Source organism: Mus pahari, chromosome 9 (genome assembly GCF_900095145.1).
Source record: "Mus pahari chromosome 9, PAHARI_EIJ_v1.1, whole genome shotgun sequence".
Lineage (NCBI taxonomy): Eukaryota > Metazoa > Chordata > Mammalia > Rodentia > Muridae > Mus > Mus pahari.
In genome coordinates, this window is record NC_034598.1 from 9,015,029 (window position 1) to 9,039,461 (window position 24,433).

A 24,433-nucleotide genomic window follows, 5' to 3' on the forward strand; every position below is an offset into this window, starting at 1 on the left:
TGTGGTGGTGTACACCTTTAACCCCTAGCACCTGTGGTGGTGTACACCTTTAACCCCAGCACTTGGAGGCTGCGGCAGTATCAGATCTTGTGAGTTTCAGGCCGGCCTGGACTATATGTCAAGTTCCAGGCCAAAGTTACATGGTGAGACTGTCTCCAAAAAAGTAATTTTTTTTTTAGTAGTACATACATTTACTGTGCCTGCTAGATTTGGGGCACAGCTGAAGAAACTAAAAGTATAAGGAGAAATGTGAAGACTATTGTCTAGGTCATTTATCCAGGAAGTGACAGACTATAGTCTCTGCTCTCCAGCATTGCTGCAGTCCCACCTTCCTTTTGTTATCATGTATATATGTTCTGCTGTGTTAAAGGTAAGACTGGTGCTTAAAATGAGATTAGTGATCACAGTGCTGGCCCGTAGAGAGCTTTTAGGATAATAACTGTGGCAATGAAATCATGTGTGCCAAGGTTCCAGAATTTTTATTTCCTCAATGGTCTGAGAAGTCATGGAATAAGGAGAATCTCTCATTTTTGGTAATGCTTAAACTGGAGGTCACTCTCTGACATGCAACACTCTGACATTACATGACACACTAGTGCTCTCCAGCAGGCTCTTCTGGAACACATGCTTAGTTTAGAAACATGCCTTTTTGATGACCTGTTGCTTTGTGTCCTTAGTTTGATGAACACTTGTGTGTATTTTTAAAAGTACAGGGTTTTTTTGTTGTTGTTGTTTTGGGTTTTTTGTTGTTGTTTTAGTGGAAGATGTTAATTTACTTGCCAGATGATTTTCAGCATTTTGCATGATTAGGAAGAGAAATCAATAAACAAATCACTATTTACCATTATATTGGTTTTGTTTCCATAGGTCTCATCATGGTTTTAGCTGGAGCTTCTGAATTTGATCCTCAATATAATAAAGATTCCACAAGCAGGCCAACAGATAATATTTTAATACCACAGGTTAGGCTCATCTTACAAATTCCTTAATGAGCAATAAAATACAAAAGTGAATGATTTATGTTATGTTTCTGAATAATTCTTTTATTTGTGTTAGCTAATCAGGGAAATTGGCAGCATAAATTTAAAGAAGAATGAACCTCCACTTACCTGTCCATATAGCCTGAAGGCCAGAGTTCTTTTACTGTCTCATCTTGCTAGAATGAAAATTCCTGAAACACTGGAAGAAGGTAATATTTGTGTCTAACATTTGAAGGGTTTTAAGAGGATCAAAGCAACAGATATAAGTAGTCCTGGTGATTCAACATTTAGATGCTGTTCTTTTTTTCTTTTTTTTTCTTTTCAATCAAATAGTTGTTTGTATTTCTTTTTTAAAAACTATATGGTATGTAATTACTTTGTAATTAGATGCTTTGGCAAATACAAAATACGTTATTTGAGGATGAGAGTATTTTATATGAAATGTTTAATAGTTGCAGGTTAGCAAAAGTGTTGGCAGTGGCTTTGCTTTCTGAGACAGGGTCTGCAGTAGTCTTGCCTGCTATCCTTGGTCTTTGTCAGATCCTCTGGACTAAGAATGTAGATGTGGAGCATCATGTCTGACTCCTAGTGTGCCTTAAAAAAAGAAACCGAAAGCCTCTAAAGTGGATTTTACAGCAAATACCTGACCCTCTTAATCCAACATGATTCCCCCCATTTCTCAGTAGCAGCTACAGAGATATGGGTTTGTGTTTGAAGCTATCTACGTTTACTCTTTAAAACAAAGGCCTTGGCTTGAGATGGAAGTATTTCCAGAGTTACCATTGATGAATGTCATATCCTTTTCGGTTGGAACTTAAAAATTTTTTTCATCCTAAAATCAAATGTTCTTTTTGAATGAAATCTTCCCACTGTATCACTGTTGAACTAGTGATACAATCCAGGACTTGTGAAAATAAGGCCATCCAGTGCTTGGTGCTTGGTGCTTAGGGTGGGAGGAAGGAACAATTCTAGGCATCATCATTGGAATTACTTTGAAATACATTAGTAGTTTTGTTACTGATAGTCTGCACATATATAGGCATTTTTACTAGTCATTTCTCACACATAGGTGGCCTGCTTTTTAGGTAGAATACAAAATTTAATGGATTTCATTTTAAAAGATAGTTTTATCTATCTGGGTATTCTTTCTGCATGTATATACTGGTACCAGAGAAGCCTGAAGAGGGCATTGTGTCCCCTGGAACTTCAGTTACAAGTAGTTGTGAACCACTGTGTGGGTATTGGAAGTTGAACTCAAGTCATCTAGAAGAGTAGCCAGTGCTCATAACTCTTGACACATCTCTCCAGCCCCCACAAATGGATAATTAAAAAGCATTTATTTTTCTGTATTGCTGGTACCTGGACTTAGGACCTAATGTGCTATGCAAATCTCTACTGCCTAGCTATGTTTCCAGGCTGTTAGATTTTTTTTTTTTTAAGATTTATTTACTTATTTTATGTATGTGAGTACACTGTAGCTGTACAGATGGTTGTGAGCCTTCATGTGGCTGTTGGGAATTGAATTTTAGGACTTCTGCTCACTCCAGTTGGCCCCACTTGATCTGGTCAACTCCGCTCGCTCAGTCCCTGTTTGCTCTGGTCCAAAGATTTATTTATTATTTACATAGGTACACTGTAGCTGACTTCAGACACACCAGAAGAGGTCGTCAGATTTTGTTACAGGTGATTGTAGCCACCATGTGGTTGCTGGGATTTGAACTCAGGACCTTCGGAAGAGCAGTCAGTGCTCTTACCTGTTGAGCCATCTCACCAGCCCCTAGATTTTTTTTATTTTATTTTAATGTGTATGAGTATTTTGCTTACAATATGTGTTCAGTGCCTGCGGAGGCCACCTGGGACTATAGTTACAGACTGTTGTCAGCTGCCATGTTGGTGCTAGGACTTGAATCTAGGTCCTCTGGAAGAGCAGTCAGTGTTCTTCCCCACTGAGTTATCTTTGCCAGCCCACTGTTTGTTTATATTTGTTTCTGGAAGTTGGACTCAGGCTGTCAGACTTGCACCATAAGCTAAGCACAAGCTAAGCACAAGAAGTGCTTAGCTATCCTCCTTAATTAACTTCTTCCTCTTTCTGTATTTATTGATTTTATTCTCATCACAGTTATAGGAGCGTAGTGGAGCAGCACAGATAGAACTGTCTCAAAGACAGCAAGATTGGAATTGAATTTATGATTAGGACTGTTATAAAGAAAATACAGGATGTATAATAAATAGTACCCCATTATGTTAGAATTTTGGCTTTGCCAAATCTTATGCTAGTGATGGCTTTCTGTCTTTTGTTTGCAGTAATGTTGAGGGGAAATATTCTTTTAAACATTAAGATTCTGAGACTGGGTAAAATATATAAGGGCCTGCACATTTTGTGTTAGCTTTGGGTTTCAAGTGGGAAAGATGTTTTGAGTATAAGATTAGAATAGTTTATTTCAGGTTCTTTTTTTTTTTTTTTTTTTTTTCAGATCAACAGTTCATGCTGAAAAAATGTCCTGCTCTGCTTCAAGAAATGGTAAATGTAATTTGCCAGCTAATAATAATGGCCCGGAGCCGTGAAGGTGAGGAGGAAATGTAACTGTCCTGAAATCATTTGCTTATGATATCACAGTTTAAAGATTTATGAGTGTTTAATTACGATTTAGTATACCAGGTCAGTAGGGGTTCTCAGGTTTGCTTATGTCTCATTCTTTTCATTGCTTTATTTTTAGTGCTTCTTCCTCCTCTGAATACTTTTGAGTTATTTTTGTATTTTCACAGTGAGTTTCAAATAATTCTTTAATTGGCATTTTTTTGTTTTTGCTTTTGTTTTTTGTATGAAAGAAAAGGAATTTTTGGTCATTAATGGAAAAAGGAGGGGCTAAAAAAAGGAGACTTTAAAGTTTGTTGTTGTGGGTGATTTTAATTCTTGGCAGTGTTATAGTACCTTTGGAATGTTGCAATATCTACTTGTTGGTTTTAACACTAGGGATTTTAGCAAGGCGTGACTTAAACCTGTAACTTCAGCACTGCTTCGGCAGAGGTAGGAGTCCTGGTTGAAGCCAGTCTGGACTTCACACAACAATTTCATGCTTTAAAAAGTAAACGTAAAAATACATCTAAAACCACAAAATCTTTCTTACTCTTTTATTTTTGAGATAGGCTCTTGCAGTGTAGGCAAATCTGGCTCTGCACTCAATCTTTGTGCCTCAGCCTCTTAAGCAATAGGTTTCCGCTATGCTCCACCATGCCTGGCTCAGGACATTTTGGTGATTTGTGTGTTTGTGGCTGCATCTTACTACATCACTCAGGCTGGTCTTAAAAGCACTGTCCCCTCGCCTCAGCCACCTGAGTGCTAGGATTGCCATCCAAGGGCTGGGATTATAGGTGCCCTCCAAATTAAGTCATGTTATATTGTTAGTGCCTGATACTTTATGATTATTGGAGTTGATATAGAGGTCTTTGTTAAATTAGTTGTTGCTGGGTAATTCACATTGGACCAATTTTATGTATTTTTAACATTTTTTTTCAGTAGCTTTTAAAGGAAAATCAACCTCCGGGTCTTGAAGTTTAGGTGTTAAATGTTAGTGTGATTTTATTCCTCGTAATGAAAGTGTAAAAAGTACAGCTCTTTTGTTTCTTTTTTCCCTATTCTTTCTAAGAAAGGGAGTTTCGTGCTCCAACTTTGGCATCCTTAGAAAACTGTATGAAGCTTTCCCAGATGGCTGTTCAGGGGCTACAGCAGTTTAAGTCTCCCCTTCTGCAGCTCCCTCATATTGAAGAGGACAATCTTAGGAGAGTCTCGAATCATAAAAAGGTTTGTTGACCGCTTTCTAGTCAAAGTTTAGCAACTTGTATCACAGGGGAATGTGAGGAAAAAAAAAGTTTTCTAGACTTCACTGTGTGGGTTTCTTAGATTTAGAATATCTTTTTTGTTCGTATTTCCTGATTAGGTGGTTTTATAGAATTTTATTACTATTGGATTACTGTTTTGCACTAAGTAAATTTTAGTACATACTTTGGGTTTTTTTTTTTGCATTACAAAGATTTACATATCAAATAATAACACACCATATACTTTTCATTTCATTTTTGACTTAAAGTTGGGCAGTTGTTATAGTTGCGTATGAACCAAAACAAAAAGAAAAAAAAGTGAAGCATTCACAAAAATACTGTTGGACTAACACTGAAGCTCTGCAGTAGAGTGCTTGCGTGGTCTGCGTGGGCTCAGCATGCCCTGGGGTCGGTACCACTTAGTTACAGGGTGTGGGAGGGTACATTGATGAAGAGAATTGCTTTTTTAGAAAATATAATAAACACTTGAATATCTCAAAAGTATGTAGAAATGAAAAAGTTTGGGAAATAAAAGAAACCAAAGTTATAATTGAGGTAGGTAATTTTAATCATTACTTTTGGGCATGGTAATATGAGCTTGTATACTCAGCATTTTGGGAGGCAGGTTGAAGCATGAGTTGTAGAAAATTTGAGGCCTAGGCTAAGTAGTGAACAGGAGACCAACCAGGGCCATAGGGTGAGCCCCTGCTTTAAGAAAACAGAGAAAAAGAAAAAAGTAAAAGAAGTAAGCAGAAGAGAGCTTTGGGTTGGGTTGTACTCAAGGAAGTAAATGTACAAGAAATCAGTATCCAAGCTCTGCTTATTAATCATAGTAGCATTATGTTAAGCAAAAGTTTACAACAGGATCCTAGAGTTGAAATTCACCTACCTCATGATTTAATCTCTGAAAATAAAAATTAAGTACTTAGTACTTAAATAGAGGCCACCTGTACTTGGAAGGTTTCTTTCTGAGGCTGAAAATAAACTTAGGACAATAGTTATTGTTTGAATCAGGATTCTGTGTGAACATGTTTTTATTTTTATGCTGTCTTTGTTTTTTTTCTGATTAAAAAAACCCTGTAATGAATTTATTTTAAAAAAAAAACAAAAAACAAACCAAAACTTAGTTTTAATGGTCTTGCTTTGAAATGCCCATAATGATAACTTTTTATGAAGTTGATGGATTTTATTTGGTCAGTATGCCAATAGTTTTCATTTGATAAATTTATTTATTTATTCATTCATTCATTCATTCATTCATTCATTTTTCTTTTTTAGTACAAAATTAAAACTATCCAAGATTTGGTTAGTTTAAAAGAATCAGATCGTCATAGTCTGCTGCACTTCCTTGAAGATGAAAAATATGAAGAGGTCATGGCGGTTCTTGGGAGTTTCCCATATGTGACCATGGACATAAAATCACAGGGTAAGTGGAGGTTCCTTTTGCACATTGATGACTTGCTCTCGTTTATTTAACTCAACAAGTCCTTTGTCCCTTCATCTCACTACATTGTCCTATCAAGCCTGCATTTACTTTTTAGGTCAGGCTCCTTCAAACTTGGAGAAATCTCCCTCTGCCCTATTAATGTGGGTGTACAGTCAGGCATGCTCCAATGTGTCCTTCTATACGACACCTTAATAATGTGATTTGCAGCTGTACTTTGCAGAGCTGTAGTTTTCTTGTCAAAACCCTGCTTTTATTTTTGTCACAGTTGCACTGAGTATGAAGATACTGCTTTATAGTTGAACATTGGATTTTCATTTTGTGTGTGTATTAATCACCTCTAACTGGAAATTAGTTCTGAGTGAGGATATGGGAATTTTAACCTTAGTTGAATTCTTCACACATGGAGCTGGATTGGGGGGGGGGGGNGGNCATGCCCAGAGTGTAGAGTATAGAACCCCTTCCCTGCGATTCCTGCTTTATTTCATGTCATGTCATAGGCTGCCATTTTTGTCTTAATCCTGGCTATGCTGTGCAGTCTTTCTCCAAGCTGATGGACTTAAAATACCAGTTACAATTTCAAAGTGCCCTTGGGTGCATTGGCAGCTCCTTCAGTGCTTTTTCAGTGGAGTCCTGCTATCTATCCTCTTGTGATTGCTTAACTTCCCAAAGAATCCAAGAGATGTCCAAGTGCGATGAAGGGAGATGTCTCACATACATTATTAAAAGAAATAGTTATTTAGTGCTGAAAATAACATTTATCTATAGTAAGCTTTGAAAATTACTGTGCCTGTGCTTCATGTGATTTTTTTAATCTCTATCTGTTTAATTGAAAAGACTTATTTTCTACTAACATAATTGCCCTGTCACAATTTTCATAGCTGAATAATATCTTTGAACACAGAAGTACAGATTATTAGCTTAGTATGCCTTATGGTATAGTTCCGAGTTAAAACATTCATCAACTCACTGTTGAGAGAACAAAGATGTAGGGACATGTTAGGAATCATTTCTGTCTGTAAAGAGTTCATCATCTAGCTGATTATAGAATTAATAGCAGAGCATAATGGATGCTTATTGTTAGGTGATGACAAACATTGCACCTTATATTCATGTAAAAAATAGTGCTGTGTACGTTTACTATAGCTTCTGGAGAGCTGTGCTTACAGCACTTGCCTTACTGAATTTGTATCCTAACACAAATAAGAAGTAAATGATTTCCTAAAATTGCTTGGGACAGGGAAGCAAATAGTGTTATCTGGTTTTGGTTTATGTAGTATATAGGACATTTGCAGAGTATTTACATATAGTAAATACTTTAGACAACTTTTTCTGGGATTTGGGAGTTTTTAGACTTTAAAGTCACTAATCTCAATGCTGCATTTAGGGGCTGGAGAGATACCTCAGATGTTAATTGTGTCAGGTGGTGGCTCACACCTTTAATTCCAGGTCTTGGGAGGTAGGTGGATCCCTATGAGTTTCAAGCCAGCCTGGTTTACAAAGCAAGTTCCAGGACAGCCAGGACTACACATGGAAACCCTGTCTTGAAAAAACCAAATCAAACCAAACCAAAAAACAAAACAACCACCTCCCTCACTCCCCAAAAACCCCACCTACTGCTTTAGCAAAGGAAACAGGTTCAAGTCACAGCTCCGACCTATAACTCACGTTGTGTTCATGCATACCTGTGGGCACCCACACATGTACAAATAAATCTTAAAAACTGTCTTTTAACATTTTACTTTTTGAACCAAATCTAGTTGGGGGCTTAAGAAATAATCCTTGTTATGATCAATTATTGTAAAACGTGTGATTAGAAAAAAATGTTAGAAGAGGCTGTCTTCAAGGAAGTAAGAATTTCACTATGTTATTTGTGTATGTCATGGGAGTCACAGAGTTTGAAGGATGAGTAGCAAGTATAGGACCAATTCTTAATATGGTGCTGAGATAATTATTCTCCCTTTATCACTCGAGGCCACATAGCATCTCATGGCAGGCTGTTTCCCCACCAGATACATGAACACGTTGATACAGCAGATGTCACAGGTACTGCCAAGTGAAAGTCTAGATGATATGTGGTCCAGGTTTGAGTTCTGACAACAGAGGCTTGTAGGGTGAGCCACACATTCAAACTTAACGACCAGTGGTGGAGGTAGCAGTTACAAGAGATTGGAGACTGCTGTTTTCCACGTGTTGGTGTGCCAGGAAGGTCAGAACAATGTGCTGAACTAAATTGTAAGGCAGTATAAACAGTAAAAACAAAAATTCTCAGTGTAGAAATGTCTTACAGATAAAATCTTGTGGAAAACGAATATCATTTGAGTAGACAGTATAAAAAGTAATTCTCTTTCTCATTGCTTTGACAAAAAAATGCCTTATAAGCAATTTTAAGAGCAAAATGGGATAAAGGTTTATATTGATTCGTGGTGAGGAAGTCTTGGTGTACAGGAGGGGTGTGTGTGAATGTGTGTATGTGAGTATGTGTTTATGCAGGAGGGGTGTGTGTGAATGTGTGTATGTGAGTATGTGTTTATGCGTGTTGCATGCATGAGAATATACATGTGGATGAACAAGCATGCAGAGACTAGAACAAGATGTTTGGTTGCTTTCCCTATTCTTTTCCTGCTGCGTTGCAGTAGAAGGTCTCTCAGTGAGCCAGAAGCTAGCTCTTTTGGCTAGTTTGGACAGCCAGCTGCCTCTCAGACTCTACCAGTCTCCCATGCTGGTATTACACATACATTACATGCCTGGCTTTTCATATAGGCACTGACAAGTAACACTGTGGACCTGAAGCTTGTAGAGAAAGCCCTTTTACTCTTGAGCCATGTTCTCTGCTCTTTTAGTTAATTTTCTATCGCTGCGACGACACTATGATCAAGGCAACTTACAATAGAAAGCATTTAATTGGGACTTACAGTTTCAGAGGTTGAGTCCATGACCATCATGATGGGGAGCCTGACATCAGGCAGGCAGGTGTGGCACTGGAGGAGTAATTGAGAGCTTACATCCTGATCTGGGAGTTGGAGGTAGAGAGAGAGCATGCAAGACTGGGCCTGGTATGGGCTTTGAAACTTCGAAGATCATTGCCTAAGTTGGGGTTTTACTGATAAAGGACAATATTTAATTGAGGCTGGCTTACTGGTTAAGAGGTTCAGTTTTTATCAAGGCAGGAAGCATCACAGCGTTTAGGCAGACATGGTGCTGAAGAAGGAGCTGAGAGTTCTGTATCTTGATCCAGCTGCAGCCAAGAGAGGACTGACTCACTCAGGCAGCTAGGAGAAGGGTCTCATTGCCCACCCCCACAGTGACACACTTCCTCCAACAAGGCCACGCCTCCTAATAGTGCCACTCCCTAGGCTAAGCACAATCAAGCCACCACACTCAGCCTCAGTGACACACCTCTTTCAACATACCTCCTAATTCTTCCCAAAACAGTGCTACAGCTGGGGACCAAACATTCAAACATGATCCTATGGGCGCCATCCTCATTCAAACCACCACATCTGCTGGACAGTATTCTTTTATAAAAATATGGAATTCTACACAAATTCGCATGTATGTCATTCTTGTACACAGGCAATGCTGATCTGCCTGCCTGCCTGTTCTAGTTGTAATATGTTTTTCCAAAGCTAGCCACTCTTTTACTGTAAAGACAATATGTTGAAGTTACTGCTTTAAATGTTGCTTTTTAAATGTTTAAGGTCATTGGAATGTTAGATTTTATTATTTTATTCTTTTACGCAGGCATTGGTAATAGAAGTAAAATTATACTGTATCTACAAAGTTGGTTTTGAAGGCAGTGCTAGTGCAGCTGTGAACCTTGGTTTCTTAAAGTGGAAATGGTAATAAATCATAATACTTCTTTAAGGATTAAATGAAGCAATTGTTGAAGATAACCTGGAGAGCTCTGCAATAATCAAATTATTTTAATAAGCTTTTAAAAATATGTTCAAAATACTGAAGAACCAAGTTGTTTTGGGCAAGGTAAATATTTCTGTTTGCATTGACTGAGAACTTGTTTTTCTCTTTTGTTCTGTTCCTCCTGTCTCACAGTCTTGGATGATGAAGATAGCAACAATATCACAGTAGGATCCCTAGTTACAGTGTTGGTTAAGTTGACGAGGCAGACCATGGCTGTGAGTAGTTACTTGTATTACTCCTGTAGCTATACTTATTTACCTAGATTTATTACTATGGAGACTTGTTTGTAAATCTGTTGGTTTGTGTGAGAATGCACATGTATTTGCACTTGGTGCACATGGATGTGTGTGAAGACTGCAGGTCCGTATCTGATGTTGCAGTGTTGTTGTTTGAGATGGTGTCTCTCACCTGGTGTTTGCCAATTTAGTGAGGCTGCCTGTCAAGCTCATTCCAGAGGTCCCTCCCTAGAACTAGGATTATAGGCATGTACTATCCATCATGTATGGCTTTAATTTCTTTTTTAAGATTTAGTCATTTTTTTTTTTTTTTAGATTTACCCATCACTTCAGACAAACTGAGAAAGCAAAGCTTTATAGTTCTAGTGTAGTGGCACATGCCTATAATCCCAGCAACTTGGGCTCAGGAGGCTGAGAGGGGGCGATTGTGAATTTAGGGCAGCTGGGTTACGTGATCCCTGTCAAAACTATAAAAACAAACAAAATAGTGATGCCATCCTATTGACTTCTTAATTGGACTAGCCTGTCTCTTAGAGCTTAATAATTATGTTTGCTTTAATTTATTGGCTTTAATAATTCTAAGATATTTATTACACATAATCTCTACCACTTGTCATTTTTCAGTATGCATTCTTACTAGGTACTAATTGAGCTTTAAATTGTATATGTGTACTTCTTGTATTGATTCTAATTAAATTGTATGATAAGTGGTTATACTTTTAGGATATGTGGATTTTCTTGGCAATCTGATAATAATAAATTGACAGTACTCCCTTGAAGGTAAAAATTAGAATAGTGTTATATATTCAAATTTCCATTATAATCTTGCTTGATTAATATTAGAATAAAATGAAATTTTAAATTGAAATATTTTTGACTTTAAAGCGAGTAAGCATATATTAAGTCATGGAGTTTGTTAACTTAGGTAGATTCTGCTTTTGAAGTCTTCTTATGATAGCTGTGAGATACTTCTGACAGTTACTGCCTGGGTATGTACAGACTTAGAACTGCCAGCCTACTCACCCTCCCAGTTGCAACTGATTAACAAAAAGCTTTATGGATAAACATTTTGAAAGATTTTATTTTCCGTCTGAAAGACAACTATGGGCTGATAGTATTGTTCTTGTTGCCTCTAGGAAGTATTTGAAAAGGAGCAGTCCATCTGTGCCGCTGAGGAACAGCCCACAGAAGATGGGGTAACTAACAACCTGAGTTTTCTTACCTTCTTGATGAAGAAATGTTCTGTTTACTTCTTTGGTTGACTTATATTACTGCAGAGCATAATGTAGTTTATGAAAACACTTATTTTCATCAGTCTCCTCTAAAGATGACTGACTGTTCAGCTTTAATTGTCATATGTGGTTTGCAGCAGAGTGATGCCAACAAGATCAAGGCAAAAGGAGGATGGCAGCAGAAGAACAAAGGCCCCAAGAAAATGCCCAAATCCAAAAAAAAGAAGCCTTTAAAAAAGAAACCCACAACTGTGCCCTTACCTCAGGCAAAGCAGCAGAAACAAAAGCAGGCAAATGGAGTTGTTGGGAGTGTAAGTCTACAGTCTCTGTTACTGTTGTTACCAAGATGTACTCTGTGTGTGTTAAACTCTTCAAATGTACATACTGTTCCTACAGTTCTCATGCGAACAGCTACATTAAGTCCAAGCCAAGATTTGCCGTCCTTTCTTTCTTTTCTCCTTTCCAAATGCTGGAATTGAATCCGGTACCTCATGTGTAGTAGGATAGTACTCTATTGCTGAGCTGTACCCAAGTCAAGATTTCAAAGCTCGGGGCTTGGGAGCAGTTCAGAGGATCTATGTTCTTGCATAGAACCTGAATTCTGTTCCTAGCACCTGGATCAGGTGGCTCACAACTCCCTGGAACTCCATCTCCAGGGCGTCTGTCATCCCCAGTGTCTGTAGGCAGCTACACTCACATGTGCACATACCACACAGAGATACAGGCATGTACACACAATCTAAAATAAATACTTAAAAGGTATGTTGAACCTTGTTAGCATTCAGGAGAGCTCCTGAGTGTCCCTTCATAGTCAGTGGCTCTTCCATTCAGTATTCATCTCTCACTACTGGGACTTAGTCACTGTAATTTTACTTACTAATAAATTCATATAAGTGAAATCATACTTTAAGGTTTATTTTTATGTATAAGATTTTTTTTTTAATCTTTGTATATAAATGGCTGTGTACCATATATATACAGTGCCAGGTACAGCCAGAGGTTCTCTAGAGGGCATTGGGTACTCTGGAACTGGAATTGCAGATGGATGTTAGCTGCCACATGGGTGCTAGGAGTCAAATCTGGGTTCTCTAGAAAAAAGGCCAGTGCCCCTAACTTCTGTGCCATCTCTCCAGTCCTGCCCTTTCCTCTCTTCTTTCATTTTTTGAGACAGAATCCTACTATGCAGCCCTGGCTGGCCTGGAATTTAGTATGTAGACCAAGATGGCCAGAGATAAACCTGCCTCTGCCTCCTCGGTGCTGAGATTAAAGATGTGTTTTCTCTTTTCTCTTCTTTTCCTTTCCTTCTCCCTCCTTCCTGTGTTTGTTTGTTTGTTTGTGCAAGGCATGTTGATGCACATCTTTAAGGAGGCAGGGGCAACTGGAGGCTACCCTGGTCTACAGAGCAAGTTCTAGAACAGCCAGAGTTACACAGAGAAAAACTTTCTCAAAAAAGCAAGCAGAAAAAAAAAAACCAACTTATTTTTATTTATGTGTGTGTATGAATGTATGTTGTGTGTAGGTGTGCATGCATGTGAGTGAGTGTGCGTGTGTGTGTGTTTGTATTCATAAGTGCAAGCTGTGAATTCATTTAAATATTACCTTCAGCTCTGAGATCTACCTTAAATGAATTTTCCCTAATAATGTAAATTCTGAGATATTTATTCCAGTATTTATTGAAAATACAACCCTTTCCTTGCTGAATTACATTGGCATTTTGTTTAGAACAAGTGGCCATATTGCTTGTAATGTTTCCCTCCATCACTATAACCCACCGCATGTGCTTATCCTTAAGCCAGTGTCACACTAGCTTCATTGAGGCTCTCGGTCTTTCCACATGATAGTGTAAATTCCCTAGATGGTAATTTTACTGATTTTCTTAACTATTTTGCATCCAACTAAACATTTAGAGTGAGTAATTTTCTCTAAAAAATAATTACTAAATTTAGACTGACAGTAATTGAGTCTCTGGTTTGAACGGGGAATTAACATAGTACTGTTACCGAGTCTTTGTTCACACTTGTTGCCTGTCTTCATTAACTTAGAGCTTCTTTACATTTTCTCAGCAGTAAATGACAGGTGTGGACATTTGTACTGCTGTGTACTTGATTAACGTTTATTGGTTATTTTAAATGAAAGAAATAACGTTTGTTTCAGTGGCTATTACTGCTTTGCAGGCACGTAATAGCTTTTTCTTAAAACATTGACCTTGTATCAAGACATCTTAATGACTTGACATTGATTTTAACTATTTATAGATGTTCTAATTACTCCACATACGCAGTTGCAGCTGTTGTGAGGGAAGACAATTTTTCTTTTAACCTTTATGCCCTCCATTTCTGCCTTTTGCCTTTCTAATCCCGAGCCAGTTTAGTTATGTGGACAGTGAATTAGCTTCAGAGTCTCAGAACAATATATACTGTCTGAGATGCTCAGAACTTCTGTTTTTGCTTTTGCCTTATAGGAAGCTGCAATAAAGGAGGAAGATGACGACATTTCTGACAAGGGCAGTGATTCTGAAGAGGAAGAAACCAATAGAGATTCGCAGAGTGAAAAAGACGACGGTAGTGACAGGGAGTCTGATAGAGAGCAAGATGAGAAACAAAGCAAAGATGACGAAGCAGTAAGACCTGGTGTCCTTGTCCCTGTCCCCCTTACCCTCTTAGGCTGAGAGCAGAGCCCAGTGCACACCCCAGGTCCAGAGACTAGTTTGGTCTCTTAAGGAAAACTGCAGTGATGGAAAGTGTCTGTGGAGGTAGGAGGAAGGTAAGGCAGGGGCAGTGCTTAGAGGATCTTCCATGCCTTCCAGAGCACCCTTAGAAGTAAACCTGGTACTAGATAGTCAGGAAAAGGGAAAGCTTTGATTAGTTGTTAGATCTTGAGTGCTTTTAGACTCGGAGAATTTCAGAGTTTATTTTCCCAGCTCCACTCTAAGAAAGGTTTGTCATGTTGTTTTCTGTGAGTATCTAGTATTTAGTATTCTCAGATGCAAGTCAAGGTTTTACAGACGAGTTTCTTTCTTACTCTCTTTTTCTTTTTACGTTGTATTATTTATTTTTCTTTTCTTTGTCTTTGAACATGCTAGATATCAGGGCCAGCAGATTTAAAATAAAGAAATGAATATATATTATGAAAGCTGAAGTAATGGCATAAAGATGTGAGCAGCTAAGTTCTGAGGCAGAGGGATATTTCTTGTAGGCTTCTCTCAGGAGTTTATGCATTAGGGTTTTACTGTCCTGAAGGAATTAGAATTTTAAAAGACTGAGAATATGCATTTAGAGTTGAGGGTGAGTGAAATAGTTTGGTAACTTCAAAGGAGTGTAGGTAGCGATGAAGACAAGAAGGACAGGGAAGGAAGCTGTGTTGCAGGCTTATTAAGGTCAGATCTGGAACAGTCTTGTCATGTGCTGTAGAGCTTAGAGGCATTGTTACGTGAGATTTGTGGAGATGAACTTCATATCCTTTGTAGCTAGTTGGCATTAAGGGAGCAGCTAAAACCTCATCTAAATGATCTCTGAGAGACACCCAATGTCACATTGATGTTTTCTTCTCCCAGGAGTGGCAAGAGTTACAACAGAGTATACAGAGGAAAGAGAGAGCTCTTCTGGAGACCAAGTCAAAGATAACACACCCTGTGTATAGTCTTTACTTTCCTGAGGTGAGTTTCGCTCAGCCCAGTGTTGTTGTTATTCCACTTCTTCCCGTAGATTTCTCACTAGCTGTGTACTGCTTTGTGGGATGCTTATTGCTCCAAGGTGTAATAACTAGTTTATTTTTGATAGCTCACCCTTATAACAAAGAATATATTGTAGCATGAATTACTTTCCGTGAATATGTTGCTTACAGGGGATTAATTTTTAAGTCTGTATGGTTTCCTATGCTTCTGTTATCTCTGGTCCTGTTACTGAGCATTGTGCTTAATGGCTGTTCCATTTAGTAGTGAGGGGAGGCTTATAAGATGAATGCGTTATTTTTACTTTGGTTACTTGGCTGTTCTGAGTCTTTCACCCACATGGAGTTTTAAGTAGGATGAAAAAATTCTTCTTTCTGAGGGTTCTTTACTTAGCTACTTGGTACTCTTGTGCTAGGAAGTGTTCGTGAACCTCAGAAGGCCACCAAGGAGCCGATCTGATGTAATCACGTTAGGATTTCTTTAGTACAAATTCGAGTTTGGGTTTACTCACCACAGACACCGCAGACCCGCAGGAAGGTTTGGTGAAACAGCCTCAACCTCTCATCGGGACAAGGTTTTACAGAAAAGTAGGAGCGAGTGAGGGGGTGGGGCCCGACTGGCAAGCATCTAATTGAATGTCTATCTTAAGCTGTCTGCTGGGTGTTCTGAAGCAAGACTGTATACAGTTATAGTCTGAAAGTGCATCTGAAACAATCAGACTAGTCTTTGATTAACTGTTGCTAGGGAATAGCTAGGGAGGAACTCTGGCCAAGGATAAGCCATAGGGTCCTTCCTGGTGCTTGAATTTATAGCTGCAGGTCAGGTTCTCAGCCTTTTTTCTTTTTCTTTTTCCTTTTCTTTTTTCTTTTTTTTTCTTTTTCTTTTACCTTTTCTTAAGAGAGTCTGGTCCCAAGATGGAGTAGGCTTAGCTTCTTATTCCCCCCTTTCTCTGGTAACTAGGAGGTTAATAGACTTCCTGAAGCTTATAGGCCGTGTTATGGAGGGGCTGGCAGTGAATTATTTTCTCAGTCTATCATCATGTTTGTTTATGACATCAGGGTAGTTATCTCAGTGCCAGTGTGAGCTGTGTCTAATCTCATGAAAATAGCTAGTAACAGGCTGTGTCTTCATGACTCAGCTAATTCAGGCCAGGTTGTGTTGGTGACCTGAAAAGACTGGACCATCGTATTTTAGAGAGGGTCAGGTTTATCATTGTCCAGTTCTCATGGTGTCCCTGTAGCTTGGATAAGGGCCCCAACAATGGGAGACAGAAGGGGGTCTTGAGGCTGAGTCTCTTCCTGTTGGTCAGGGTCATCTTCAACTGTGAAGGATCTATGCTGCATTACCGTACCATCGACCTTCCCAGTGATGGATGTGGTCAAGATGACATACATCATAGGGACCTTTTAACGAGGCTCTAAAAACCCCTGGCTGGAGGGGGACCTGTTACATAGATAACATAAAGTTTAGGCCAAACCTGAATTCATTGGACACCTTTGAGATAGTCTAGCAATTGGCACTCCTCGAACTCAGTGATGACCTCTGCCTGTATGTTAAGAACAATGTGGAGTGGAATCCCAAACAGTATTTTAAAAGGGGTGAGTTCCGTCTGGTAAGGGGAGTTTCATACACTATAGAGAGTAAAGGGAAGGAGAGTTATTCAGTCATCACTAGTCTCTTAGGTCACTTTAGTTAAGGTCTCTTAGGATTTTGTTTATTTTTTCTACCTGTCCTGAACTCTGGGGTCTCTATATACAAGTTTTTAATCAATCTCCAGAATATTGACTAGTCTCTGACTTACCTGGGGCACAAGAGCTGGTCCACTGTCTGACTATCACCTGAGGAAGCCCATACCTTGACAGCATGTCCTCTAAGAGCTTCTTTGTCACTATGAATGTAGTGTCATGTTTGGTGGGGAAAGCCTCAGTCCAACCTGAAAAGGTATCTGTAAACATCAGTGAATACTTAGATCTAAATTTTTCTGGTTTTACCCTTATGAATTATGTCTCCTAAACTCTGGGCTTTGTGCCTCTAAACCTATTACTGGGTTTCTTCTCATTAGTCACCATTTTAGTTAGCGGGCAGGCTTTACAGTTCTTGACAATCTCAGTTATCTTTGAGTTGGTATCCTAATATCAAATCCCGCATTCTCCAGATGCCCATGTGGGAAGAACGGTGGGTCTTCTGAAGTGTGTATAGTACCATTTCTTCTGGCACAATGTGCTTGTAATCTCTTGGGTTTTGTTTTGTTTTGTTTTGTTTTTTAATCATCTTTTATTATATTGAGACATGGGCAAATTCCTAGCCTTGGTTATGTCATCTTTTGAATACTTAGGGTTGCCAGGGAGTATAAGATCTGGATCCAGGGAAGTCAGGGGCAAGAGAGGTCTAATTTCTAGGGCAGTGTGTAGGACTGCTTAATCTGCCCTATTGTTGCCTTCTGAAACTGGGTCTTTCCCTTTCTGGTGTCTTAAGCAGTGGATGATAGTCAGCTTTTTAGGTCCCCATAGAGTCCTTAGTTAGTAGGGAGAGTTTTCCTTCTTGATTTTGATAGTCTTTTCCTCTGCCATCAGAAGGCCTCTCTTCATATAAATAGCCCCATGGACATGAGCGGTGCAAAGACATACCAGCTGTCTGTGTCTCTTGTCTTTTGTCGGCTTTAATGCCTTGGTTAGAGCTCTGAGTTCAGTTTTCTGGGCTGACATGCTTGCTGACTGTGCCCCCCCCCCCCCCCCAATCTCGGTGTTTTAGACCACAGCTACCCCAGCATATCTTTCTTTGTCCTGAATGAAGCGGTTGCCATTGGTGAACCATGTTACCTCTGCATACATCAAGGGGGTATCCTGAAAACCTGGTCTGGTCTCATGGATGTGGGCCAGAATGTCCAAGCAGTCATGTAGCGGCCCCTCAAGGTCTGGGTCAGGAAGCAGGTAGCTGGGCTTAGGGCAGCTGGGGCCTTGAAAGGTTATCCTAGGGGGGTTTAAGAGGCGAGATTGGTAACGAGTCATTCCGGCACTGGTGATGATCAGGCTCTTTCTTAGAAGTCATTTGTTTCAGACATCTTAGAGTGCCAACAGGATTTTTGTCAGATCACAAGTCTGTTGTTTTCATTCTTAGACTCTTTTTCTAATCCCTAAACCCTTTGTCATTTTTTTTTTCTTAATATCTGGTGCTGCCTGATAGATAAAGGCTAGAGCTACCACTACTTTCGTTTATCTTTGGGCAAATTAGTCGTTTTGATACCTGCCAGTAGAGACTGGTGACTTAAGAATCCCTCCTTACAGGCTGGAGAGATGGCTCAGCGGTTAAGAGCACTGACTGCTCTTCCAGAGGTCCTGAGTTCAAATCCCAGCAACCACATGGTGGCTCACAACCATCTGTAATGGGATCTGATGTCTTCTGGTGTGTCTGAAGACAGCTACACAGAGTACTTAAATACATAAAGTGAATAAATAAAACTTTAATTATTAAATGAAAAAAAAAAAAAAGAAACCCTCTTTACTTTATCAGTACTGGAGTCCCAATCTGGGTGGGTTCAGAGAAAGCCAGCACAGATAGTGAACTTGGTGAAGTTTCCTGGCCTCTGTCTGTGATGAAGGTGACCTGCCAGGGCTGTCGGTTATTACCTCAAGTGGGCTTGTGGGTGAGGAGGACTGTCTCTGAGAAATTAATTAAATCTTGAGGGCTTAATTAATCTCTGAAGAGCAGGAGTCTGAATTCTTCAGTAAAAGTCACTAGTGGCAAAGGGCCAATAGGACGAAGTTGTTGTCCTCGATCACCGACTCACCCAGCCGCACACAGGGGCAGGGCAGACAACAGACTCAGGCTCAGAAGACCAATCTCAACTTTTAATCTTTGGGCAGAGCGCGTCGGGGGCAGAGCCTGCAAGAATTTAGTCTGAAGCCGTCCTGAGTTGCCACCCTAACGTAGCAGCATATTGTCTTGTTTATTCTAGCTCCGAGCAGGTGACTGCACAGAGTGCCCTAAGACGTGGGAAGGGGGTGGCTGTTTCTGGGTGGGCTGAGTGTGGCAGGATGGGGTCAATGGACCCTTTCCTTACAACCCAGAGGCTATATCTACAGGCTACATCGGCATCTTGTTCAGACAGGGAGCGAGTGCTTCTCCTGGCAGGAAGAGTAGCAGCCACTCACTGAACAAAATGAGTGACCAGGAGTCTGTTCTACGCTCCGGTGCGGAAGGAGACATCTGCCATATTGGGGTCTCTCTGGTCCAGGCTATCCTCGCCTGGAGCCCTGTTCTCTGGGATCTCATCTTCCATTTGGGGAGATCTTGGTTAGGGCCACAGGAGGCCCTGGTCTCAGACCTTTCTAGGGGCCCGAGGACACTTCCCCACCCCCTGCCTGTGTTCAGCTGAGTTGCCAGCTTGCAGCTTGCCACCCTACCAGGCCAAGGGAAGCCCTTGACACCCCTGTGCGAACGAACTGTCAGGGAGCCTGCCAGGTTCTATGTGTCCCATAGTGGGGAGGCCCCGCAAGCAGCACTGAGAAGGGGCACAGAGCCCTCCACACAGCACCCTTGGGGTGTACCACAGCGCCACTATAGTGGGCCCTGTCTCCCCGAAGATTTGTCTGCCTCTGCCTCCCTATTCCTGAGATTAAAGGCATGTGCCATCACGCCTGCTTTCATAATTAAGCTGTATTGTAAACAAAGTTTATTTGAGCACAGCTTCACTCATTCTTTTCATGCTGCAACAGCAAATCTGAACACCTGCCGAGGTCTCCATTAACACTGCATGTTGAGAGTGTTCGGTTTGTATAAACTTTGTATACAAAACAGATGCACACATTGCAGGATATGTGATCACACACTTTACAGTGTGATATTTACTGATAAAACCTGTTTCTAGTTGTGGTGTGGCTGGCCACTTAGCACATAGATTTAATCTCTCTGGCTGGAATACAGACATGCCCTTAGTACACACTTTTAATCCTAAACAATGAAGGTAAAGTTAGTTTATAGAAGAAAGCCATGTTTGAAAGTGATGCCTAATTGAGTGGCAAATTAATTGAGTGTAAGATTTGACTCAGTAGGTTATGCCCAACTCTCAACGAGAAGAGGTTACTTAAAGCAGTGCAGAGAAAACTATTTTCCCAGGACAGTTGTATAGACAGGTTACAGAGAGAACAAGCCAGGGAATGGGGAGCCAGATTTGGACAGATGGAGTTAGTTTGAGGCCGAGCAGGGCAATTCAGTCAGAGGCCAAGAAAGAAGAGGGATTTGTAAGGGCGGGGCTGAAGAGAGGAGAGAGGGGCTGCTGTGGTCAAGATAGAAAAGCAATTTAAGGGGGGAGAAAGGCCAGATTGAATCAGTCAGCTTGGAGAGGAGTTTTGGACCAGAACAGTTGAGTTGACCAGCCATCGAGAAAACTAGAAATGGTGAGCTTATTCAGCAGTAAGTCTCAGAGGCTTGAAACATTCTAGGCCTGGGTTAGATTGTACAGGGGCTAGGTTAGCAGAGACAGTGAGTCTCTGAGAGGACAATGAATTCTGGTAAATAAAAGATATTTCTCTCTCTCTGTCTCTCTCTGTCTCTCTCTCTCTCCTCCTTCTCCCTCCCTACACACACACACACACACACACACACACACACACACACACACACACACACACGGAGGGGGGGGGAGCATCATTCTGCTGCTCTAATCAGTACACATGTGTGATTTACTTATTGCCTTGCTCATTCTAAGTGCTCTGTAAGCTAGTGCACTTAACAGAAGAGCTCTTTGTTGAGTTAAAGTAGCATTGTTAAAAAGATACACAAAAGTAATAATGGAAAAGCCAGGGCCAGGGCCAGTGAGGTGGGTCGGTAGGATGGAAGGAGGGGACTGATTCCACTGGTTGTCCTGACATGTGTCATAGTATATTTGCACCAGCATACATAAAAACACACACAAAGAAATACACACAAAACCACATTTAAAAATGAAAAAGATAGTCAAGCAAAAATGTTTGTAAGTGGCCTTTTTAGGGTAAAATAAATGGAAAAGGTATTGATATTGGTTTAAATATTTTCCAAAGAAATTATTTCAATAGAATTTTTTCTCTTTCTTTTTTTTAAAAACAGGACCTCTTCTAAGTGTTGGGAAATTGTGAGTTTCGGATAGTGCTCTTTTGACTAATATATATTTAGCACATCCTGAAGTTTACTTTTAGCTTCTAACATTTTCCTTTAAACCACTTAAGAAGGTATCTTTCCTACTCAGTCCCTACTTAAAAAAAGTGATCTAAGCAGATATGTAGCATTAGTTCACTATTGGAAATGCGGCACAGTGATGGTTGCGGGTACACGGAGGCTTATGTTTATTAATAAAATCATTTTCTGCCCTTTGCTCTATCATTTCTAATTCCCAGTTCTCTCTCATTGTGCATTCTAGGGGCAGCTTCCTAATGAGCTTTTTGTTGTTCTGATCTTCTGAAGTTCAGCTAGAAATGCTGAGCTTCCTAAAATCGTAGTGTGCAGTTAAAGACGGATAGAAGCCCTTAGAATCTGAGGTGCTCTCTTTTAAGATGTTGCCAGGCAGTGGTGGTGCATGCTTCTAATCCAACAATCAGAGGCAGAGGCAGGTGGATCTCTGAGTTTGAGGCCAGCCTGGTCTACAAGGGAGTTCCAGGGCAGGCAGGGCTACACAGAGAAACCTGTCAAAAATGGATGGATGGATGGATGGATAGGTAGGTAGGTAGATGAGAGAGATAGATGATAGATATAGATGACTGATATAGATGACAGATAGAATGTTTAATGTATTACGCTGCCCAGGTCCCTTCTACTTATACATTATGATGTTGTAATAATTTAAATTGTTTCCCTTTTTTAGAATACCTTTTGTCATTTTAAAATAAATTGTGGATTTTTAAGATTGAGATCTACTAGTAGTCTTTATAAGGTTGTTGAAACTCCAAAAATTATTTGGGGAGTAATGAATGAATGAGTGAATGTATCTCGCAGTGGTTGTGTACATTTTGTTCTATTGACACAGTGCCTGGATCAATACTAAGGATGTAACAAGGATAGCATTTTCAAAATCAAGACAAATTTAAACTGTTTCTCCAGTTCTTTCTGATAACTCTTACTCTTTCCCCCCCACCCCCACCTCTTGCAGGAAAAACAAGAGTGGTGGTGGCTTTATATTGCAGATAGGAAAGAACAAACATTAATATCCATGCCGTATCATGTGTGCACACTGAAGGATACAGAAGAGGTAATTAGCCAACAATATTTGTTTTAATATCTTACCTTTATGATGTTTCATTAAAATTTTAATAATGTGTCTTACTGTATTTTGCTCATTGCATTTTCTTTGTTTTTGTCGGGGCCAGCCCTTAACATTAGTTCTTGGATACATGATGGTCCTCCAGATACCTGCACTTATGTGTATGTACACACACATCTGATTTAGAATGAAAATAGATTTTTTTTTTTAAAGGAAAGGAGGATTAATCTCAGAAGGGTCATCCATGTTTGACAATTAGACCTTTACTTTTACTTTCATGGCAAGGTTAAGACACAGAAGAAAACTTGTTCTTAATAGCAGTTGGGAAGCAGAGAGAATAGGGAAAAGGCAGGAGACAGGATAGACCCTTCATAGGCACACCCCTTCTGTGGCCTACTTCCTCTACCCAGGGTCTGCCTCCTCTTGCCCATCACCTTTCAATAATGTCATCAAGTTATGTTGCCATCAAAGGGTTAATCATAGATTGCATTGTAGCTCTCAAGTTTGTGATGAAGAATCATTTGCTCAATAAGTTGTTTACTCATGGGAGCTGTATTCTGTTCTACTGTATCTTCGTGTATATGGATATGTGTGTGGATGTGTGTATGAGTGGTTTGCAGGCTGTGGTCCAGCTAGTACAACAATGGCTGTCTCTCAACAGTCCACAAAACTGGACGTCTCAGATGGTCTTCAGTGTGTGTTGGAATCCCAGAGCGGTAGGCTCCAATGCCAGTAAAGGAATCCCGCAGCAGTAGGATATATGAACTTGCCAATAAGAGTGAGGGCACGCAGATAAAGAGCAAAAGCTACTGTCTTCCATGTCTTTTATATAAGCTACCACTAGAAGGTGTGGCCCAGGTTTAGGGTGGGTCTTCTGACCTTAAATGATCCAGATTTAAGGTTGATCTTTCTTAATTACTGTTCTTTTTCTGTGAAGAGACATCATAACCAAGGCAGCTCTTATATAGGAAGGAATTCGGGGGAGGGAGGTCTTACTTATAGTTTCAGAAGCTTAGACCATTATCATAATGGCAGGGAGCATGACAGCAGACAGCTTGGTGCTGGAGAAGTATCCGAAAGCTGTATCTTGATTTGTAGGCAGAGGAAGGGAGGCTGGGCCTGGCATGAGCTTTTGAAACTTCAAAGCCCACGCCCAGTAACACAGCTCCTCCCATAAGGCCATGCCTCTTTATCCTCAAGTAGAGCCACGCCCTGATGCCTAAATAGTCAATAAATATGTGAGCATATGAGGCTATTATTCAAACCACCACACTTTACTCTCTGACTCCCATAGGTCTATAGCCATATCATAATGCAAAAATGGGTTCAGCACAACTTCAAAAGTCCCCATAATGTGACAGTCTCAACATTGTTTTAAAGTTCAAATTCTCTTCTGAGATTCATGGCAGCCTCCTTAACTGTATCCCCCTGTAAAGTCAAAATCAAAAAGCAGATCACATACTTCCAACATACAATGGCACAGAATAAACATTGTAATAAACATTTCAAAAGGAAGGAAGAGACCATAGTAAAGAAATAATGGGCCAGGGCAAGACTTCAAACCAGAAGGGCAAACTCAGTTCTGTGTCTCCATGCCAAAACACTCTTTAAATCTTCAATTCCTATCAGCTTTGTTGACTGCAGCACACTGCTGCAGTGAGTTGTCCACCGCTGCAGTGAGTTGTCCATGCATAACCACCGCTGCAGTGAGTTGTCCATGCATAACCACCGCTGCAGTGAGTTGTCCATGCATAACCACCGCTGCAGTGAGTTGTCCATGAATAACTACCGCTGCAGTGAGTTGTCCACCGCTGCAGTGAGTTGTCCAGGCATAACCACCGCTGCAGTGAGTTGTCCAGGCATAACCACCGCTGCAGTGAGTTGTCCAGGCATAACCACC

At 40.2% G+C, this 24,433-nt stretch overlaps 1 protein-coding gene across 2 annotated transcripts in view; it reads left to right on the top strand.

Moving 5' to 3' along the window:
- Sec63 (SEC63 homolog, protein translocation regulator) overlaps positions 1-24,433 on the top strand; it is a 67,757-nt gene that overhangs the window by 40,638 nt on the left and 2,686 nt on the right. Inside the window, exons 9-19 of one of the 2 annotated variants that reach the window (XM_021204785.2) lie at positions 868-962; positions 1,057-1,189; positions 3,455-3,547; positions 4,628-4,782; positions 6,078-6,225; positions 10,297-10,379; positions 11,537-11,596; positions 11,770-11,943; positions 14,094-14,252; positions 15,186-15,287; positions 22,423-22,521. In XM_021204785.2, the coding sequence (XP_021060444.1) occupies positions 868-962; positions 1,057-1,189; positions 3,455-3,547; positions 4,628-4,782; positions 6,078-6,225; positions 10,297-10,379; positions 11,537-11,596; positions 11,770-11,943; positions 14,094-14,252; positions 15,186-15,287; positions 22,423-22,521 (1,301 nt within the window). The remainder of the gene's footprint in view (positions 1-867; positions 963-1,056; positions 1,190-3,454; positions 3,548-4,627; positions 4,783-6,077; positions 6,226-10,296; positions 10,380-11,536; positions 11,597-11,769; positions 11,944-14,093; positions 14,253-15,185; positions 15,288-22,422; positions 22,522-24,433) is intronic. The other variant, XM_029542138.1, reaches the window with a different exon arrangement.